Source organism: Ranitomeya imitator, chromosome 4, assembly GCF_032444005.1.
Source record: "Ranitomeya imitator isolate aRanImi1 chromosome 4, aRanImi1.pri, whole genome shotgun sequence".
Lineage (NCBI taxonomy): Eukaryota > Metazoa > Chordata > Amphibia > Anura > Dendrobatidae > Ranitomeya > Ranitomeya imitator.
The window spans coordinates 410,772,694-410,795,468 of NC_091285.1; the positions used below are offsets into that span (position 1 = coordinate 410,772,694).

The following is a 22,775-nucleotide window of genomic DNA, read 5'->3' on the forward strand; positions in this document are numbered from 1 at the left end:
TCGTGTCTCCTCAAGATAGACGTACTACAGTCTGGAAAGACGCGCCGCATGTTCGTCTCTGCATGTGAGCCGCCGCCGTCGGTGCACGCATAGTGAAGATGGGATTTCTTGAAATCCCATCTGCTATGTTGTAACATCTGGACACTGCAGAAGTACACAGCGCAGCGTCTAACCTGCAGTGTTTACTGGTTGTCTGCAAATACATTAAGGTATACTATACTGCAAGTTACAAATCTGACAAATTTACTCATCTTATCAATAACCAGCCACATTCTGGTAATGCAAAGTGCACCAGTGAAGTCTGCAAAATAAAAAATAACATTTACGAGCACCTGCTAGAAAAATGAAATATGTGAACATTGACTAAATTCTGAACTGCATTACTGCTACATACAGTTGTGCTCAAACGTTTGCATACCCTGGCAGAATTTTTGCTTTCTTGGTCTTTTTTTTTTTTCTTCAGAAAATATGAATAACACAAAACCTTTTTCTCCACTAATGGTTAGTGGTTGGGTGAAGCCATTTATTGAACGGTATTAAGAAATGGGACATGTTAACTTTTGATTAGTGTCACTTGCATGTTTTGGGTTGTCATTATGATTTAAAAAGCAAAAACAAAGTAGTTTGACAATAAAAGGCTTCCACTAACTGAGTGGAGAAAGTTTTGGTGTCATCAGTCATATTCTCTGGAAAAAAAAAAAAAAGGCCAAGAAAGCAAAAATTCTGTCGAAGTATGTAAAGTTTTGAGCACAAATGTAGATTATACTTGGCAGAGTTTCATCAAATTGTATGAGCCCATCACTGGCGTCCATCTGGGATCACCATATGAAAAGAATCACTTTCCCATACTGACAAATATTGTTCGGATGTTTATAAACCACAGACTTCATAGCTAGCGTGGGACCCTTTCCATGAGGTAGCAAACTGCTTTTATCTAATAAGGGGTCTCTCTCCATTAGGAACTGAAAATGGTAAAATTGTAACAGATCAAATAGAACAATGCTTTCTACATAAAAACTAGAACACATGAGGCATGTAGTATCTTCTGATATTACTAATTAAATTGCTGCCCCTACTGGCGGCATTGAAGAGCTCATGGCACCGGATCGAAATTCCAATCTCAAGGAGAGTACCGCCTCTGAGGAGGCAGGAAACTGGTGCATGCTGGAAGATGGATTAGAGCAAGCCTTTAATGGCTGGTGGTCAGATATGTACACTTTTCTTCACAAAAACTGAGGTTCTCCAGCACTCCCAGTGTATGAATTCTGAAATGTTCTTTGTTTGACATCATGAACAGATCGTTTATGCCCCACATCATTTCCTTGTGTTTGGAAAGCTTTAGTCATACTTGGTCTTTTCTTCTCTATGGCAGCACCATATGAAGGTGGAGTGTGGAAAGTTAGGGTTGATCTCCCTGATAAATATCCTTTCAAGTCTCCTTCTATAGGTAGGTATTGCTTAACATTTTTAACTGTTTCGTCATGTTTTGTCCAGAACATGGAAAGCTGCGCTTGAATGTCAAATTATTCTAACTTCTTAGTTTTATGCATTTTTGCTTCATCTGTTTATGGCATACATGAGTTTTTCTCATTTACAATCTGATATTATTTACAAGCTCTCATTTCAAGGAAAAAAGGAGGATTTTTTTTTCCTCATTCTGCTTTAAGGTTTAATGAACTGAAATGAATCCTGCTCCCCCCCCCCCCCCCCCCCCCCATGCTAGCAGTGCCTAATGTGTACATTGTAACATGTTTTTTTGTTGTGCCATGAAAGAATGCTTTTTGGTTTTGCATTTATTCCCCCTTTTTACTTTTTTTTTTCTTTTTAGTTGCCTCTGTGCATGTATAATAACAGGACAGCTTGGTGTAATTGCCTGTGTAGTATGCACCTCCATTCTAAGTGATGAGAAAGTATTAAAAGGGTGTGCCAGGATTAAAACTATTCTAAAATCAGGAAAGGCTTTAAAAATAAAAATAAAAAATAAAAAACAGAAAAAAACAAACCTCAACGGTTAAATGTATCTCCACCATTGGAGTGCTCACCATCACTCTGTGCAGTGATCATAAGGACTGGCCTTAGGTGTTGTCTGACTGTAAAGTAGAAGACCGCTAAGACCAGTAGTTGGTTTTCCCTGCTGTTGGGATAATGATTGAAAAGTATGCGTCACCTTAATATTTTTTTCCCCCCCCCCACCCACGAAGTTTGTAATATTAGAGAAATTGCCTTTTTCCGAACCTGGGCTATCAATCTCAGTTCATGGGTAAGATTAGTCTTCAGTGAATACAGACTTTCCCATTACGGAGAGAGATGACGGTGCTCAAAGTTCTATGAAAAACTGTAATCGACACAGTTTGCAGCAGAATGTCTGCGTCTAGCGTCTGCCTCCATAGAATCTTTTGTCATGGGAAATTGTGTTCACTGAATAGATTTTTACCCAAGAATAGAGTGACCGGTAGTATAGTGACCCAAAAAGAGAAAGAAGCTGATTTTCTTGGATAGGCAACTTTGTAATATATCATATCTTTACATGTACTATGCCTTTATGAAATAAAAACTGATTATTATTCTTTAAAGTTGTCCACTACTTGGACAACGTCTTATCATACCCCATGCTTGTTCATGATAAAATTAAAAAAAAAAACCGTACTTGCCTCCTATGCTGGCGTCTTTCCCTCTGTGTCGGCACTGGCTCTCCCTGGGACTATCGTGTGGTGTTGTGACGCCGGCACCCAATCGGCACTGTCGTCACTGTCTCCGCCTCCTGTTGAATTGAGCAGGAAGAGGAAGTCGGAGATAGCTGTAGCCCGGACTTCATCTTCATCGTTGATTTGTCCGAAGACTGAGACAGCGATGCTGGTGCCTAATTGGGTATCGGTGTTGCGTGTCATAACACCTCGCGAGTGCTGACACCACGGTAACAGCACTGGCACAGAAGGAGAGTATAGGCTTTATTTTATCGGGGCCAAATTTTTTGATCAAGAACAGTTTGTCCTAGTAGTAGACAACCCCTTTGACCTTTTGTGCACCTGAGCAAAATGTGTTCATCAGTCTTATGTTGGGTTTTTGTGTGACGAAAGGATGTTTTGTTTTGTTTTTATTAAATTTACTTTACTCATTACTGGGTTAGGTTAGATATGTGCCATCTTTTCTGTTGTGCTCATATACAGGTCCACCGATCTAATGGCACTTGGTCATTAGGTCAGTTATTTGTACAATCATTGTCCCCTGCATGTCTCTGAACCCCCTCTACACAGGGAATACCTGTGACGTAATTGCTGACATAATGGATTCCTTAGCAACCAGAGAAATGTGGGATCAGCCCTTCTGCATTCACTGCACTTAATATGATTATATCCGATTCCTAGCATAACATTGTTGGGCTGCCAGTGTGAGTGTGATCCTATTGATGCTGCTCTGTGCAGGAACGGTCAATGCCATCAAAGGCAGCATGTAAATTAACAGGCTTTTGGCATTGTGCCATTGGCTGAGGATTTGACGAATCTTACTAAATACACGGTTTAGGTATTTGGATTATTTCCAAATGCCTCATCAAAGCAACCTCTTCTAAAGGTTTTCTGTACCTGCAGGAAACCTTCTACCGGAACTACAATAATTTGCCACTCTTGGGTCTGGGCTTTCAGGACCTACCTTCACTCTGAAAAGAAAAAAATAAGGCTTCGTTCACACGGATGTATTTTGCATCAATATTTTTAGTCCGCTCTAGAAGTGGTCTCAATTTAAAAGCTGCAGATCTTTCCATAAAAGTATTTCAAGTGTGAATGTGTCTAAGGCCTCGTTCACACTGGCTTTCTGTAGTTCATTTGGGTGTTCAGTCTGAATCCTATTTTTAGTGCGATTCCGCAATGGGGCCATATAATACAATGAATACAAATTTAGTCAGTTTGTGGTTTTTTGTTTTTTTTTTTATCTAAAACCCTGTCTTTCATTCGAGTTGATCTCATTGTATTCTATGGCCTTGTCTGCGGTTTGGTTGAATCCTGTGTTTAGGGGGATTTGGAAGCACAGAACAGGATCATAGAAAGTGGAAGGAGCATGATGAAGAAAAAAAGAGTCATCAACAAAAAGACAAGTTGGAGATGGGGGTTGTGTGTGTGATTTTTTTTTTTTTTTTTTTTTTTTTTTTTTTACATTTGTCCCTTATTTTCTATCCTCCTTTTACCTCTTCATCTGTCTGTATGAATCTATTTAAGGTTTTCCTCAAAGCAGTGACATTTACTTCTTATCCACAGGATCAGCCTCCAATGCTTTTTATGTGGAGTTAAATCTGAGACTTAAGTTGATCATTACAATACAGTGGTCCCGGTTCTTCCGCATGAACCACTGTGCCTGGTACTGTATCTGGACCTCTGTTTTGTGATGATCATCTTGCGTCTCAGTTGTTGGCTTGTAAGTGATGACAGGACTGCATTGCTTGCTGAAACGTCATGGCCATATTCCCATTAATAAAAATGTTAATGACTCATCCTAAGGTTGAAGAAGTTGAACAGCTCCTTCTCATACTCAATGCTTGGCCCCAATAAAATAAAAGCTTATACTTCCCTCCCGTTCGGCTTTAGTGCGGTTATTGTTACACATGACGCCAGCGCCCAGTCAGTGCTGGCTTCACTGTCCCTGCCTTCGGACATATTGAACATGACGAGGAATTCTGGACTGCAGCTGATCTGACTTCATCTTCAATTCTACAGATGGCGAGGACAATGACACCAACGCTGATTGGGCACCAAAGTCACATGTCGCAACAACCACACATAGAATGGGAACAACCCCTTCAACTCTCACCCTTAAGACCATTTTCACATTTTTGACATAAACAAATGAACTTTAAACTATAATTTTTTATAGTTTAATTTCCCTGTATGTTATCTAAAAGACACTTGTCACATTGTGAACAAGTCATGGACAGATTCATGCAGTCTTAATTCGAAGCATAGCATTTTGTAGAATGTGTGTATATGTGTGTATGTATGTATGTATGTATGTATGTATATATATATATATATATATATATATATATATATATATATATATATATATATATATATATATATATATATATATATATAGTGTGTGTATATAAAATATATGTGTGTATGTGTATATATAACCTCTCTTCTTACACTTTTTTTTTCTATTAATCTAAAAGTTCGACTTAAGTTAAACGACACCTAAAGGCAAAAGCTGTGTGAAGAACATGCACAAACCTCTGCTCTAGCTGCAGCAAGTGCTCAACGTCCCGTTGTATTACATACCATTTTTAACTGTGAAGGAGGTATTTATTTTGCCAAATCTAGGGTTCTTAAATATTTTGCCTTTTTTTTTTTTTTTAGGATTTATGAACAAAATATTTCACCCCAACATCGATGAAGCGTAAGTTGCCCTTGAAATTTCCATAGTCTAAATGTTATGGCAAAACTTTTAAAGAAAAATTATTGCAGTATATGGAGAACTTTATTTGTAATCAAACTTTTCTTTTCTTTTTTTTTTTTTTTTTGTTTTCAATTCTTTGCGTTAGCACATCATATTTAATAGAAACTGTCTATTTCTTTGCATATCCTATTTGACTTCAATATATGTATTATTTCTGGAACATGCCAGTTACTTACACCCTTTAGTGCATCCATGAGCTACATTCACTTTAAAGGAGCACTCCCAAGAAATGGAATATTGGCAATAATTATAATAATAATCTTTATTTATATAGCGCCAACATATTCCGCAGCGCTTTACAGTTTAACAGTTTCAAACACAAAAGTCATAAGTAACAACGTTAACAATACAATAATTAAAGCAAAATAAGACGACCCTGCTCGTGAGAGCTTACAATCTACAATAAAATACTTCTCAATAGCCTTCCCACAGTTTCCAGCTTTGGTCCTCTTCTCACTCACCTGAATGACATTCCATCTTGTTGGAACATGATAGGGTTGAGGTGTGAGATGGAAGTCATTTTTACAATGAAAGCTTGTGAAGCCTCATTCAGAAATTCCAGACTTATATTGTGAAGGCAACTACTGGTTCGCACCTAAACCCTAGTGTGAGGTGACGATTTGGAACAGCTGTCACATGAGTGAACAGAGGAAGCCAATCGGTATGTATTTTATTGCACTTTAATTGCATACACACAGATTTATACAGTGTTAAAAGAAAAATAAGATATTTCTTGTGTTTCTTTAAGATTTCAGCTCTGAAGTCTGAGTTTAAAGCATTATTTGCTGGCACAGTGTACCTTCCAGGCACTATGTAGTAATCTGTGCTATGCTAAAAAACATATAGGCCTCTATTCGTCAGGACTGACTATATTCACACCGGTCTTGAGGGAGCTGGGTGGAGTAACTCCTCTTAATGATTCAGGAGCATCTGACCAGTATCAAGCACCACACTACATCTTACTGCAGTCAATGGCCGTAGTAAGATTTCTGCCATAAGGAGCGCCACATCTTCTCTTGAATTAGATGAGCTGAGGTGTCACTCCCTTGCCTCGCTTCTATCCCGACCTAGCTCTGTTCATTTTGTCAGACCACACATCCCCGTGTATGCGCTTTTGTCCCAACCCAGATCTATCCATTTTGGCAGAACTGGGAGAAACTTGTGTGGAAACTCCAAGCAATTTACACCAGAAGTATGGTGAAATTGCTTTGATTTGGGCCCTTAGCCTTTGTATCCTCATGCTTGACATTATAATCGACAATAGTTGTGTGGCTTTTTGCCACAGCAGTAGGGCCACGTAAGCTTCACTCACCGCATCAAATACAGGCCTCAAGATCCACCAACAGATCATGCACTGCAAAACAAATCCTGAAAACATAATTTGTTGGCGGGGTTGTGAGAACTTGAGTTGAGGAACACTGGTTAAAGAGTAGCTCAGCCATTAATATTTATGATCACACGCGTAGCATTATGTAGTTCGCTTATTGTGTTCTCTGGTATTATGCAATACTGTGCTAACAGGTTGGTAATGTCTAACTGTACTTTATTAGCAATGTTACCTGAGCTCTTGATGACTATTTGGTGCAATAATTGTTGTCCTAATGCTTTGCCTCTCCACAGATCAGGTACAGTGTGTCTAGATGTCATCAATCAAACCTGGACAGCTCTGTACGGTGAGGTGTTAAAAAAAAAAAAAAATTGTTTGCAACAAATCGACATTTAAAGAGGTGGTTCACTACATTGTACAATGCACCTACCACTTTACACGTCACAGTCCAGTATCCAGCGCATTCTTTTTACCCTTCACCACGACAGCACCCACATTGAGTGAAAGGGTGCTGTCATGGCTCATTAAAAGGGCATTACCGGTAAGTAATCTGACTTTTTACCCCTCGCCACGACAGCACCCTCGCACTCAATGTGGGTGCTGTCGTGGCTAATTAAAAGGGCATTACCGGTAAGTAATCAGGCTTTTCCCCTCTCCTATGCGTTCACTGGCCGCAAGCGCGCACTGGTTACTGGGCTGTGAATTGCCACTCAGCCCAGTCAATCGGGGGTGGAGGGGTGCGTGCTCCTGGGTCACGCCTGGGTGTATCGAGAGATGTCCAGAAGTTGACATGACCTCAGCGGATGTCAGTGGCGGCTGCAGCCAGGGTCACGTGATGCCAACTGAGCGAGCAGTGATAGCGCTGCTCACAGGCACATATAGCAGCAGTATGTATTTACAAAAAGACTTATTTAAAAGGTCTAAATTGATGAGTGCATTCTGCAATGTAGAGGAAAACCTTTTGGGTTGAATAACACTAATCTGCAGGCTATTAGCACTGTAGAGGTGCGACTGTACTGAAGGTGTGGCTCCTGGGAGAAAATTAACTTTTTCTCGCGCAACCCCCCGGCTTTGTTATGCAGGCATGCTAGCCTGGCTACAGTCATTGCTCCCTATACTGTGAGCACGCCCCCCGCCACTTTAACTGACAGCTGGCTCTCCACTGATGCACTGCAGACACAAGGCTGTCGGTCAAAGTGCCAGGATGTGTTTACAGCTCCCAGTATAGTTAGCGATTATTGTCGCCACACTGGCACGCCTCCATGAATGAAAGCTGGAGGCTCCCTGGAGAAATGGTTAATTTTCTCCTGGGTGCTGTACTTTCAGTAGTGACCAAGCACCTTCATAACTCTTATAACCTACAGATTAATCCTATATCTGCCGGTTAATGGCATTCTCTGACGTGACAAACTGCTTTTAAAGAAGTTGCCCACTACTTTTTCATTGATGACCTATCCGACATCTGGCACCCCCACCGATCAGCTGTTCTTGGCAGTGGCCACTGGCCAGAACTACTCGATTGTGGAACTGCTCCGTCTTCTGATAGTGGCCGCGACAGGGTACTACACAGCCGCCCCCTATTGATTTGAATAGGAGGCGGATGTGTAGTATTCTGCCACGGCCACCATCAGAAGACTGAGCAGCTCCACAATAGAGTACTTTCAGCCGCCAACCTTAATAACCTTTGCTAAGGATGAGTCGTCAATGAAAAAGTAGTTGACAAGATCCATATAAACCAACTGCTTTGGTCTGCCTGTATAAATTTACAGATTGTATCGTGACACCAAACCATTATCTAAACTGATCGTTCAGTGCTCATAGGATGCCACGGTTCTCGGCAGTGTGAGTCCTGTTTGCTCAGGATGATTATATTTTACTCTGCTCAATAGAGAAGTTCGCCCAGTTAACAAGCAAGCGTTCTGCTTGTTCATCAGGTTGGCAGCCTGTTTACACAACAAGATAATTGTGAAACAAACGTTTTTAACACTGTGCGTTCACAATGCTCTTGCAGTATAAATGCCCCTTTTCTTTTTTGATTCAGTAATAGAGTGCAACTTTTTGATAGGTTGCTGAATGAGTGATAGGTAGTTTGATATATGTGGTGGTGTTTATAAAAAAAGGTAATTTGGTGTAGGGGCAGCTCTGAAAAATATGATTTTGTAAAGCAAAGACTTAGTTGTTGTAAAATAGTTGGTTGTCCCTACTGCAAAAACTTATAGGCATATGAGAAAAAAAGCAATAGCTCTTAACACTGGAGTAGTGATATAATGGAATGGGATTCTTTAAGACCACTACTCATGTCAGTTAAACATACGCTGATTATTCTCAGTTTTTATTGTCTTAAGTTTGCAATATTCTCAAATTCTTTTAATTACAGTTTTATTAAGAGCAACCTGATTTTGAGGTTGAGAAGTGCTAAAAAGAAACAGACAAGAAAGCATAATTTAGCCAACTGATGCTATTGCTCCACTGTCAGATGCAGCTAAAATCAAAACCTTTTCTTTAAGTTGTCTATCCCACCCTAGCTCTCTGTGTTTGTACAGATTCCCTCATGTAGTGGGTGAATTGCACCAACAGATTAATTGAGCTACATTAATTTATACATTGAAAAAGTCCAAAGCTTCCAGCAAGTTCTTGTAACTGCATTTTTAGATGGCTAATGAGCATCTTTCAGTTCTAGCCTTCTGTTTCCAGTGTCTGAATGGCTTTTTCTTTTATAGATGGTCTTGCAACTGCTGTAGGGTTTGTCATCCGCTTTATACAATTCTTGAAAGGCTCTTTCTGCCTCTTGACTGTGTTGAAGTAGACTTATTACGCTGACCCAATTGTGAACCATTCATTACTAACTAAATACAGGGAGTGAAATAAGTATGGAACATATTACCAATTTTCAGATATATTTGTGAAGGTGATATTGACATGAAATTCTCACCACCAGATGTCTGAACAGCCAATCCACACAAGCAAAGAAATCAAACCATAAATGTCCATAAAGTTGTGTAATAATGAGAAAGGACACTGGGAAAAAGTATTTAACACATGAAGAAAGAGAAGTGCAAAAATCCATGGTAAAACATGACACCAGCTGAAAGCTATCAGTAAATAGAAAGCAATCCTGCCATTTAGTGAAAAATAGTAGGTGGTTCAACAGGTGACCTCTTCTAATGGTGCTACACAAGAAACCTCTCATGATGGGTAAAAGCAGTGAGCTGTCTCAAGACCTTTTCAACCTTACTGTTCCAAAACTTACTGGTTACAGAAGAATTTCTAACAAGTCCAAAGAGAACAGTAAGTGTGACCGGCACCGATAGCTGTATGATATGTTGAAAAATTAACCTGTGATCTTCATAGGATGGGATATACTTGGTCTAATGAATGCGGTGGGTGGTGCACAATCCAAGCAGTATAAACAGAAAGAAAGAATGCGGCACTCACCCTGTATCTTCAGCTAAATTTGTGTCCTTTATTTAGCACTTACGCCATAACCGACATTGTGCGGCAACGGCAGGAGTGCACTACGGAGTGCTCACAAGGACCCGTAGAAGCACTTGTGTGCGAAACAGCCGTCGTCCCGTCTCTTCACTCTCCCGCTCCCTCGTGCACTCCTGCCATTGCCGCACAATGTCTGTTATGGCGTAAGTGCTAAATAAAGGACACAAATTTAGCTGAAGATACAGGGTGAGTGCTGCATTCTTTCTTTCTGTTTATACTGCTAGAAGAATTTCTAAACTACTGAAGATTCCAGTGAGAAATGTTGGGATCATAATCCTGAGTGGAAAAAACATAATTTAACTATAAGGGTATGTTCACACGTTCCTGATTTCCATCCTTTTTTTTTCAGGACTGTTTTTTAAAAAACTGCAGCTCTTGGCAGAAAACGCAGGTCCTTTTTTTGGTCCTTTTTTTTGTCCTTTTTTGATCCTTTTTTTGATCCTTTTTTTTATGCAGTTTTCTATGCAGCTAAAATGGCTGAAAATACCCTAACCCTACCCCTAACCCTACCCCTAACCCTACCCCTAACCCTACCCCTAACCCTACCCCTAACCTTAGTGGGGGAAAAAAAAAAATTCTTAATTTTTTTTTATTGTCCCTACCTATGGGGGTGACAAAGGGGGGGGGTCATTTACTATTTTTTTTTATTTTGATCACTGAGATAGGTTATATCTCAGTGATCAAAATGCACTTTGGAACGAATCTGCCGGCCATTTTGCAAGATGGCGGCGCCCAGGGAGAAGACGGCCGGACGGACACCGGGACGCCGGGTAAGTATAAGGGGGGGAGATTAGGGCACGGGGGGGGGGGGCATCGGAGCACGGGGCGGTGGGATTGGAGCACGGGGGGCGGGATCGGAGCACGGGGGGGCAGCCACACTCCGCCCACGCACTTCCGCCCGCTTCCCCGCACTTCCTGCTGCAGCGGTTCGGCACCACAAACCGCAGTAAAACCCGCAGATATTTTTTTCATCTGCGGGTTTTACTGCGGGTTTGACCTCACAATGGAGGTCAATGGGTGCAGAACCGCTGCGGCTCCGAAAAAAGTGACATGGTACTTCTTTTTTACCGCGGCTATTCAGCGCGGCTTTTTTTCCCGATTCCCGCATCATGTGCACAGTGGTTCCTGTTTTCCATAGGGTACAGTACACTGTACCCTGCATGGAAAACAGCTGCGGAACCGCAGCGGCAAAAACGCTGCGGTTCCGCAGAAAAAAACGCACTGTGTGAACATGGCCTAAACCGTCCACAACCAGGTGTTCCCCGTAAGATTTCAGACAGGAGTGAAAGATTTTTTCAGAAGAGTTGTCCAATAACAAAGAACCACCTTGGTAAAGCTACCGAAAGACTTGGAATCGGTAGGTACAACTTTTTCTTTTTTCCAAGAAAAATATAAGTAATGCACTCAACCTCCATGGCCTGTATGCACACTCGGCATGCAGGAATCCATTGCTGAACAAAAAGCATGTTGAAGCACGTTTAAAGTTTGCTCAACATTTAGTCAAGCTGTGAAATATTGGGGGAAATATAGACTGGTCAGATGAGATCAAAATTGAGCTCTTTGGATGCCATAATGCACACCATGTATTGAGGCCAAAAGGTACTGCACATTACTTCAAAAACATCATACCGCCAGTGAAGTTTGGAGGTAGGAACATGATGGTGTGGGGCTGTTTTTTCAGCATACGTAACTGGCAAACTTCATATAATTAAAGGAAGGATGAATAGACAGATGTACCTAGACTTTCTTGATAAAAATCTGCAACCATCTACCAGGATGATGAAGATGAAGCTAGGGTGGACATTTCAGCAAAACAAATGATCCCAAACACACAGCCAAGGAAACTCTCAACTGGTTTGAGAAAATAAAGCTGCTAGATTGGCCCAGCAAATCACCTGACCTGAATCCAATAGAAAACTTGTGGAAAACACTAAAATTCAAGCTTTCATAGAAGGAGCCAACTGGACCATCAGGATTTGAAAGGTATTTGTGTGGAACAATGGGCCAAAATTACACCTGCAATGCATGCATATGACTAGTTTTTCCATGCAGGAGGCATCTTGAATCTGTCATCACCAACCAAGGCTTTTGTACAAAGTGCTAAATAAATGCGTTGAATACTTTTTCCATGTCTATTCTCATAATTACACACAACTTTATGTACCTCTATGGTTTGAATTTTCCCTGTGTAGATTGGGTGGGTTGGTTGTTACCGACGTCTGTTGATGATTTCATATCAGTAGCACCATTAGAAATACATTTACTTTGTAAATTGTAATATTGTAAAATAGCATTGGAATGAGCCCCTACCCCATACAAATGGAGTACAAGTTCACAAAGTGTGTGATGCCAACGCACTGAATAGTCTCATGCAGGCCCTGTATTATAGTGTAAATATACAACACCACCATGTATTTATAATGTACTATGCCCTTCTGACCCGTCTTTGAAGTGTGCCCAAACTCAGTGTGCCACTTGGTGATTCAGGCAAAGCAATTTTGACATTTTTGAGACAGAGCAATAATCTTTTAACTAAATTGAACTCTGGAAAAGTGTAATCAGGATGTCTAACTTTTTTTTTTTTTTTTAATATAAATATTGCAGATCTTACCAATATATTTGAGTCCTTTTTGCCCCAGCTGCTGGCCTACCCCAATCCAATAGATCCACTTAATGGAGATGCTGCAGCAATGTATCTGCATCGACCAGAGGAGTACAAACAGAAAATTAAAGGTAAATGTGTAATTCTAAGAAATGGAAGGATAGTGTAACTTTTATAAAATGTGTGTAAACTTAACCGAAAAAAGCACATAGTTTCAACAGCAATTAGCACAACTCCCTTCCTAAAACTAAAAAAAACCTCATAATGCAAAAGGGTAAACACTGGCGCAGTTACCACCTGCACCAGGTCAGTTAGGCAAGTTGGCTTAATGACTGTATACGGTAGTTTCCATTAGGGGAGACTGCATGGCCCCTAGTTACTACAGTAACTTTACCACTGGGTGGCATCATGACTCGGTGCAGCACCATGGAGCATTGGTAACTGTAGGAGTCTTGATGTGGCTTATGAATTGATTTTGACATCTGGCCTGGAAGATCTCCTTAACACAACCTGCCAGGAGCAGCCACAACTGGTTTTTACTGACTGACTCGGATGGAATTAGCCTCGCACAACTTGAACTCATACAGAGCTGTAAGTAAGTCTGTATTAATGAGTACTTACTCGTATGATGTATTACCAAATGTATCGCGAACACAAAAAAATAAATAAATAAATCATGTGCATGGATCTACACTCTGCATTTAATGTGCTAAACTCTTTTTTAGCCAGAAAAAGCCTTTATCGCCTATAAACAGGATACTAGATGATTTAAAGTACTTTTAATCTGGTTAGGGACAGAAATTCCACAATTGATGTGGATCTCCGTGATGGGACACCCACTGATCAGCACATTATCAACTAGTTTGGGAAAAACTTGGTCACTGAATGGCCCCTCTTAAGGTTCTTAACCAGTTTATAATGGGAAAACCTCTTGTGTTTTATAAAGCACTCTTCATCCCTCCCAAATGGAAGTGATTTAAAAATTTTATTTATTATACTGCACACACAGCACACTATTTGTACGAAATGCACTTAGCCTTTAAATGTTAACATAGGTTAACAATGAGAATTTAAAGAGAATACAGGTGTTTCTCACAAAACTAGAATATCATCAGAAAGTTATTTTATTTCAGTTCAATATAAAAAGTGAAACTCCTATTTTGTGAGCTTTTTTTATTTATTGTAATGACTATATAATATAAATCAGCATGACAAGTGCCCAAGAGATTTACTGAATAGAGATAAATATCTGCTGATCAAAATGGTGGACAAAGAATAACTAGTAACTAACTAACTAGTCAAGCAACAGGGGGGAAGGCAAAACCAAAACAAACGACTGTTCCAGAACCCCCCCCCCCCCCCGCACCAAGAATGTTATGCAGTATATGTATGTATAATAGTTTCCATGTGAAATGCATCAGTCCACAGGCTGCGCCCCTGGACAAGATATTCTCTTTCTGATCTCCCCCCACCTTTGTAATTCCCACAGTAAATATTGGCAGGCTCCGGCCCCCTGCGGCTATTGTAATGTAGGTCTGGCCTGCTGTGTTCCTATTGGCCTGCCCTGTGTATCTGTGTTATATATTCTGTGTGCTGTAAATAAAGGTTGTTCTTGGACTGTTAATACGTGGAGAAGCAGTCAGCTTTTATATGCTCTCATGTAATTAAGAAATTCCTGCCAGCTTCCTTCATTCAAAATCTAGCAAAAGCAGAGTGGACTTCCTGAAACACGGGGTGGTACTGAAAGAGGTACCCCAGCTTAGTAGACCCCGTTACAACGACCATAAAGTCCATGGGTATAAAAATATGAAAAATCTTTATTAAATAGAGTACATAGAGCAGGTGAGGAAAAGTGCACCAAAAAAGTACAAACCACTATACAGGTGCACGAATACAAGAGCACACAGCCAGGGAACCATGCCTATCACATTAAAATTAAAATCATAGCAAGGATTTCCACTCCCATAGTAGGGACTAATCAAGGTAGAAACCAATTATAGCATGCAAACATATCTGCAAATTATCATAATGTAGCTGTAGACAGAGGCAAGGTTGTTAAACAGTATGCACTGCGGTTCCCTGGCTCCATGTGCTCTCGTAGTAGTCGTGCATCTGTATAGTGGTTTTTACTTTTTTGGTGCACTTTCCTCACCTGCTCTATGTACTGTTTAATAAAGATTTTTCATATTTTTATACCCATGGACTTTATGGTCGATTGTTTTGGTTTTGCCTTTCCCCCTGTTTAGTCAGTACAAACAGGGCGATCTATTTCAAGTGTTTTTCTGTTAAGGTTGATGATTATGGCTTACAGCCAATGAAAACCCAAAAGCCATTATCTCGGTAAATTAGAATAATCAACAAACACCTGCAAAGACTTCCTAAGCATTTAAAAAGGTCCCTTAGTCTCTTTCAGCAGGGTCCACAATCATGGGGAAGACTGCTGACTTGACAGATGACCAGAAGGCAGTCATTGACACACTCCACAAGGAGGGTAAGCCACAAAAGGTGATTGCTAAGGAAGCTGGCTGTTCAGAGTGCTGTATCCAAGTATATTAATGGAAAGTTGAGTGGAAGGAAAAAGTGTGGTAGAAAAAGGTGCACAAGCAACCGGGATAACCAGAGCCTTGAAAGGATTAAGAAAAGGCCATTCAAATATTTGGGGAGGTTCACAAGGTGTGAACTGCTGCTGGAGTAATTGCTTCAAGAGCCACCACACACAGACCTATCCAGGGCATGAAAAGAAATCCTATATAGAAAAGAAATACCAAAATATAATGTGTGACCAATTTAGTAAATATTATTCAAAAGATATATAACCTAAAAAAATATTTACTGACAAACCAATCATAAATTTAATAAAATAATTTTATTTGTTAAAAAAGGACATGTACACAACAAATAACATTCTTTTAATTTTATTATTGTATGCGACAGTATCCAAATATACGAAAAATTGGTTAAAAAATAAAATACAGCAAGTATGCGAGGGGGCTAGGGCACGCAGAAACTGATTGGCAACAATTTAATAAGAATAATATCCAACATCAATTAAATATACAAAGTAATACAAGAAATCTTGATATTTGATGAAAAAATAACAATATGGCTGACCAAAGCCAAATAAATATAACCTTATACAATAAAATTGATAACAAATAAATAATATTTAATAATTCTTGTGATAATATGGGCAACATTTGAATTAGTCTACACACCTGATCATTACCAATAGATCTATGTAATTAATACAATCGGCAATATGATGAGAAATAGGGGAAATTAAATAGGAATTGATACAAAATGTGTTTATAAAATAAAATGTGTGCAAAAAGAAAAAATAAACTAAGTGTAAATCAATCCTGAAAACTACAATATGTGTAAAAGATTTAAATAATAGTGTTTTAAAAGTGAAACTATGAATGAATAAAAAAAATATATATATATATTAACTCTTAATGCGTGCAGTAAAACTGAGTATAAGTATAATAGTGTTAATTCATATACTGAAAATAACCATGTAAAAATCTGTGCAAAAAAAGGGAATGTATGGGAATCTCAACACTAGCCGATGGTAGCCCCAGAGTATACAAGGATGCTGATAGCGTAACAATGTAATGAACAAGTTTGTGGATATACCTATACAGAAATAAGAAAGGCGTACATATAATAAAAATAAAAATAAAGTAAGCTCAGCCGTTACCAACCAGATATGCGTGCCGCAGCCCCCGCACACACCACACCAACGCACGTTTCGCAACCGCTTCGTCAGGGTATATCCACAAACTTGTTCATTACATTGTTACGCTATCAGCATCCTTGTATACTCGGGGGCTACCATCGGCTAGTGTTGAGATTCCCATACATTCCCTTTATTTGCACAGATTTTTACACGGTTATTTTCAGTATATGAATTAACACTATTATACTTATACTCAGTTTTACTGCACGCATTAAGTGTTATATATATATATATTATTATTATTATAGTTTTTTATTCATTCATAGTTTCACTTTTAAAACACTTTATTATTTAAATCTTTTACACATATTGTAGTTTTCAGGATTGATTTACACTTAGTTTATTTATTTTTTCTTTTTGCACACATTTTATTTTATAACACATATTTTGTATCAATTCCTATTTAATTTCCCCTATTTCTCATCATATTGCCGATTGTATTAATTACATAGATCTATTGGTAATGATCAGGTGTGTGGACTAATTCAAATGTTGCCCATATTATCACAAGAATTATTAAATATTATTTATTTGTTATCATAATTTTATTGTATAAGGTTATATTTATTTGGTTTTGGTCAGCCATATTGTTATTTTTTCATCAATTATCAAGATTTCTTGTATTACTTTGTATATTTAATTGATGTTGGATATTATTCTTATTAAATTGTTGCCAATCAGTTTCTGCGTGCCCTAGCCCCCTCGCATACTTGTTGTATTTTATTTTTTAACCAATTTTTCGTATATTTGGATACTGTCACATACAATAATAAAATTAAACGAATGTTATTTGTTGTGTACATGTCCTTTTTTAACAAATAAAATTATTTTATTAAATTTATGATTGGTTTGTCAGTAAATATTTTTTTAGGTTATCTATCCAGAGCATGGACTAAGTGTTGGATTCTTTGTGTCAAGATACTCATGACCAATAGACAACACCAGAAGCGTCTTACTTGGGTCAAGGAGAAAAAGAACTGGACTGTTGCTCAGTGGTCTAAGGTGTTGTTTTCAGATGAAAGTAAGTTTTGCATTTCATTTGGAAATCAAGATCTCAGAGTCTGAAGCAAGAATGGAGAGGTACACAATCCAAGCTGCTGGAGGTCTAGTGTGACATTTCCACAATCAGTGGTTTGGGGAGCCATGTCATCTGCTGGCGTAGGTCCACTGTGTTTTATCAAGACCAAAGTCAGAGCAGCCGTCTACCAGGAAATCTTAGTGCACTTCATGCTTCCCTCTGCCGACAAGCTTTTTGGAGATGGAAATTTCATTCTCCAGAAGGACTTGGCACCTGTCCACACTGTCAAAAGTATCAATACCTGGTTTAAAAACCACAGTATCACTGTGCTTGATTGGTCAGCAAACTCACCTGATCTTAACCCCACAGAGAATCTATGGGGTATTGTCAAGAGGAAGATGAGATGGCAGACCCAACAATGCAGACAAGCTGAAGATTGCTATCAAAGCGACCTGGGCTTCCATAACACCTCAGCAGTGCCACAGACTGATCGTCTTCATGCCACTCTGCATTGATGCAGTAATTGATGCAAAAGGAACCCCGACCAAGTATTGAGCGCATTTCCTGAACATACATTTCAGTAGGCCAACATTTCGGATTTTATAATCATTTTTCAAGCTGATGTTATAAAGTTTAAAGCCACAATCAACATTAACAGAAATAAACACTTGAAATAGATCACATTGTAATTACTCCAATATGCGTTTCACTTTTTGTATTGAAGAACTGAAATTAACTTTTTGATATTCTGATTTTGTGAGAAGAACCTGTATTAGAAAACTTGGGAAAGGGAACAAAGTTTTTGAGGACAGGTCCTGTTTTTTATTGACATCACAAGTTATTAAAGGAAGTTTTCTCTTTAATGTACTGACCATGAAAGCGTGCTCCAGAGTTAATGCTTTGCGTTTCTTCTCTTAATGTCTAGAGTACATCCAGAAATATGCAACAGAGGAGGCGCTTAAAGAACAAGAAGAGCGCACAGGCGATAGCTCATCTGAAAGCTCAATGTCTGACTTCTCGGAAGATGAAGCCCAGGACATGGAGTTGTAGTAGATACAATCTGCTTTTCGGAAGCGAAAAACAAATACAAAGACTTATTTCCTAACCCTGAGAAGCAGACTATAATATTCATATTTAAACAAAGCAATTTTTTTTATTACTAAACAAGGTTTTTATGAATAATAGCATTGATATATCATCACCCTTTAGGTCTTGATTTTCCTGATCATTTTGCAACCCAATGTGCATAGCGTGTGCCCCTTTCCCCACATTCCATTTTGGTAGCTGTGTGCATGAGTTCAGCAGTCCAACGTTGTATGCTACTTGAACTGAGGAAAAAGACCACAAATATAGCAAACAAATAACAATTCTGACTGCTGTGATACGTAGTTTTCAAGTAGTTTTGTCCTTTTTATCAACGCCCTGCCAAGTGGATCATGCCTCGGACTCTGCTGGAATAGTACATTCTGTAAAACCATACGGTGTACATTGAGGCAATTTGTGCACAAAGAAAAAAAAAAAACCTTGGGAATACAAACTTCCATGGAATGTGTGCTTTTGGGGGGCACCGGTTGGTGTTGCCCTTGTCCTTCCCCGTTTTTTTTTTTTTTTTAAATTCAGATTTAGTTTCAAAGAAAGCAAAACAACTTAAAATGACCCTCCCTCCCCCCCCCCCCCTTGAATGGGTTTCATACATGCCTGTCCGTTTTTAATTTTTTTTTTTTTTTTTTTCCCTTTTTTAAAGTTTATTTACCACCCACCCTTCTTTTAAAGCCAGGAGGGCTGAGAATATGACAATGTTTAATTTGCTAATATGGTGACTTGCTCCATCTTGAAGGATTTGATTCATTTGGAGATGGGTTTGGGGGTGTGCAAAACCAGTGGTGAAGTGACCCATTGCTATTGTTTCCCTTTTAGAGAAAGAGGGTGGTGAATTGTATGACTTAATTTACTTTCAAATATAGAGACAACTTCAAATGTGTCATATTCACGGTTTTTCAGCTCTCGTTTGTACTGGTGTGACCACAGCATCTTTACACTACCAACCAATCAAAATCGACTTGTTAATTAGGAATTCCTCTGCAGTTTAGCATGCTTTCAAGGTTTACCGTTCAGTTAAGCCCACAGTTAAGACATATATGCCAAGGTTTCTAAATACATGACGTTTTTTTTCTAATTGCAGTAAAATTTCTCCTTGCAATTTTGTATTTTCCTCCCCTCCTCATACTAGATACACTGGCAACATTAGAGCTCTCTGATCTTTTTGCTCTCACTGGGAATATTAAACAAAATTGGGCCTGTTGTGAGAAATAGAAGCATCACAGCACTCTTGGACCCTTATGTACAGTATTGGGGTTGAGTCCTCACCTCTCTGAAGGAAAGTTGTCATTGTTGTCCCACATGCACTGAAGATGCAGACCAAGCTCTGTCACTTTACTTCACTTATCTACTCACTGACCTGTTTACTACAGTGCCTAGAGGTAAAAAGTCGCTCTGCAGTGTACTGTCACGTTGGCCGTTTTCAGCAGAGAGCAGAGACTTTGCTCTCCAGGCTGAGCTTTTTTCCCTCGTGGTCTGTGTCCCATTGAGTGAGCAGATAAGTTATGCTCATTCACGATGTTGCTCCTCGGTCTGACATACTTGCTTTTTCTATACAATTGCTAAGATGTCTTGATTGTTTTTCTTTTTTTCTTCAGGCTTCAACTCGTCATAAGATGATGACCAGCTTGGATTACTTCTCCGAGCACCTCCTTGTAATGTCTTCTAAACATTGTGAAAGATTTAGTCACAGTATATGTATCAGATCTGCATAGGTATCCGATAACCATGGTCCGATTTATATCACCTGGAAGTAAACAATGAAGATTCCTATTGAATGACAACAAACGGAGACTTTGAAAAACTTGTGTGTGTGTGTGTATATATATGTATGTGTATGTATGTGTGTATATATTGCAACTTGCCAGATTTGGCCCCTCTGGCAACTGTGTGTGCGCTGATGACTGCAGATATACGTGCTACATTCTTTTTGTCAGCCAGTGGCAGGGTGTGGTTAACCCCTTCATCACATGGCAATTTTCCATTGTTTGTTTTTTCCTCCCTTTCCAAGATTCATAACTTTTCCCCCTCCCCATCAATATAGCTGTAGGAGGGCTTGTTCTTTGTTTGTTTCTTTTGCAGGAGTTTTATTTTTAAATTACACCATTTATTCTACCACATATTGTACTGGAAAAATTCCAAGTGTGTTGAAGTTGCAAAAAAGTGCAATTTCACAATAGTTTTTTTTTCCGTGTGTTTTTTATTTACCAAGCTCATTATATGGGCAAAACTGACCTGGCAATATGTTTCTCAAGGTCAACTCGAGTACACAGATACCAGGTTTTTAAAATGGCAAACTATTCAGAAATTACATAAATAAATAAAGATATTTGCTTTTGTCACCATTTTCTGAGAGCTGCTGTAAAATTCAAATTTTTGGGGACATGGTGCTGTGTGAGGACTTATTTTCTGGGCTGACTTTTCTTTCTACTAATAGCATTTTGTGGTAGGTTTTTTTTTTTGTTTTTTTTTTAAAACAAAATCAGAATTGCATTTTTTTTTGTCTTGATACGCGGTTTACCGATCAGAATAATTTATCTTGTATAAATTTTTAAGAACTATTTGGTGACACCAAATGTGTGTTTTTTGTTTTTTTTAAATAAATTGTGGTGATTTTAATGGGGCAAAAGGGATGACTTGAGCTTTTTTCATATTTTGTAACTTTTTTTCGTCACTTTTTACTGTATTTAATAGCACTTCGTCTGATCGCTTGTGGTGTACAGGTTTTCACAGAAGGATCATAGTGACAGCTCGAGGTCTGCCTCTCAAGATAACCTACTGGTGCCCTGCGATCACATGGGCACGCTGATGGGAGTGTGGAATTACATGCCTCCCTGCTGTCGCCTGTTAAATCCTGCAGTCAAATTGCAGGCTCTGCTCCACTCCACCTGTGGCTGTAAAAGGCATGTGATGTCTGATTTAAATCGGCCATCATGTGCTGGGAAAGATGCAGACTTAAAGGGAACCTGTCACCTCAAATTGGTGGGATATGTAAATGCCTTTTTTCCGGTCCAACGGGTGGCGTTTCATCTTCATTTCTTCACCCCATCCGTCCCTGTTGTCCGCAATATGTTCGAGAATTAGAGTACTTCTCCTCCCTAGTTCGCGCGTGCGCAACTGCGGGCAAAGCTGAAAAGCATTACTGGGCATGCACCCGCGCATTATGTCCCGGAGGTATTTCGCTGTGTCCTAGGACATAGTGCACGGGCGCATGCGCAGTAATGCTTTTCGGCTTTGCCCGCAGTTGGGCAAAGCATGCTGCGCGAGCGAAGATTGTATTGCGCTCGCGCAAACTATGGAGGACAAGTACTCTAATTCTCAAACATATTGCGGACAACGGATGGATGGGGTGGATAAATGAAGACGAAACGCCGCCCATCGGACCGGAAAAAAGGCATTTACATATCCCGCCAATTTGAGGTGGCAGGTTCCATTAAGGGTATGTGCACACGTTTCGGATTCTCTGCGGATCTGCAGCGTTTTTTGAGGTGCAGAAACTCTGCAGATCCGCAATTGATATACAGTACAATGTAAATCAATGAGAAAAAAAAATGCTGTGCACACTTTGCGGAAAATCCGCTGCTGAAACGCTGCGGTTTAAAAGAAGTAGCATGTCACTACTTTTTTGTGAATCTGCAGCGTTTCTGTACCCATTTCATTATAGAAAACTGCAGGGGTAAAAAACGCAGCAAATCCGCAAGAAAACCGCAGCACAAACACTGCGGAACCGCACAAAAAAGCGACAAATCCGCAGCGGAGTTTTCTGCCAGGAGAGGCAGAATCCGCACCAGAAATTCCTAAGCTTAATCCGCAACGTGTGCACATAGCCTGAACCTGCAAGTCAACATGAAAGGCAGGGATATGGCACAAGTTTACCTCATCATATGTTGTGAAAGGTTTAAAGCTGGCGCTTAATATGTAGAGGGCAGTGACTGAAGCCATTCTTCTACAGATTAAACTTTGAGGCTGCCGGTAGCCCGGCACCTGGTCTTTCTGTGGCCGCTGCAACCTGCTTATTGACCCCATACCTGCAGGTGTGGCTCAAACGGCA

General features: G+C 39.6%; 1 protein-coding gene across 1 annotated transcript in view; it reads left to right on the top strand.

Annotated features, from left to right (window-relative positions):
* The window catches only part of UBE2H (ubiquitin conjugating enzyme E2 H), a 68,536-nt gene extending 47,342 nt beyond the window's left edge, over positions 1 to 21,194 (top strand). The window contains exons 3-7 of the mRNA XM_069765395.1: positions 1,373 to 1,447; positions 5,349 to 5,388; positions 7,069 to 7,121; positions 12,872 to 13,000; positions 18,552 to 21,194. Of these exons, the coding sequence (XP_069621496.1) occupies positions 1,373 to 1,447; positions 5,349 to 5,388; positions 7,069 to 7,121; positions 12,872 to 13,000; positions 18,552 to 18,676 (422 nt within the window). The 3' untranslated portion in view covers positions 18,677 to 21,194. The remainder of the gene's footprint in view (positions 1 to 1,372; positions 1,448 to 5,348; positions 5,389 to 7,068; positions 7,122 to 12,871; positions 13,001 to 18,551) is intronic.
* Positions 21,195 to 22,775: the final 1,581 nt, after the last annotated feature.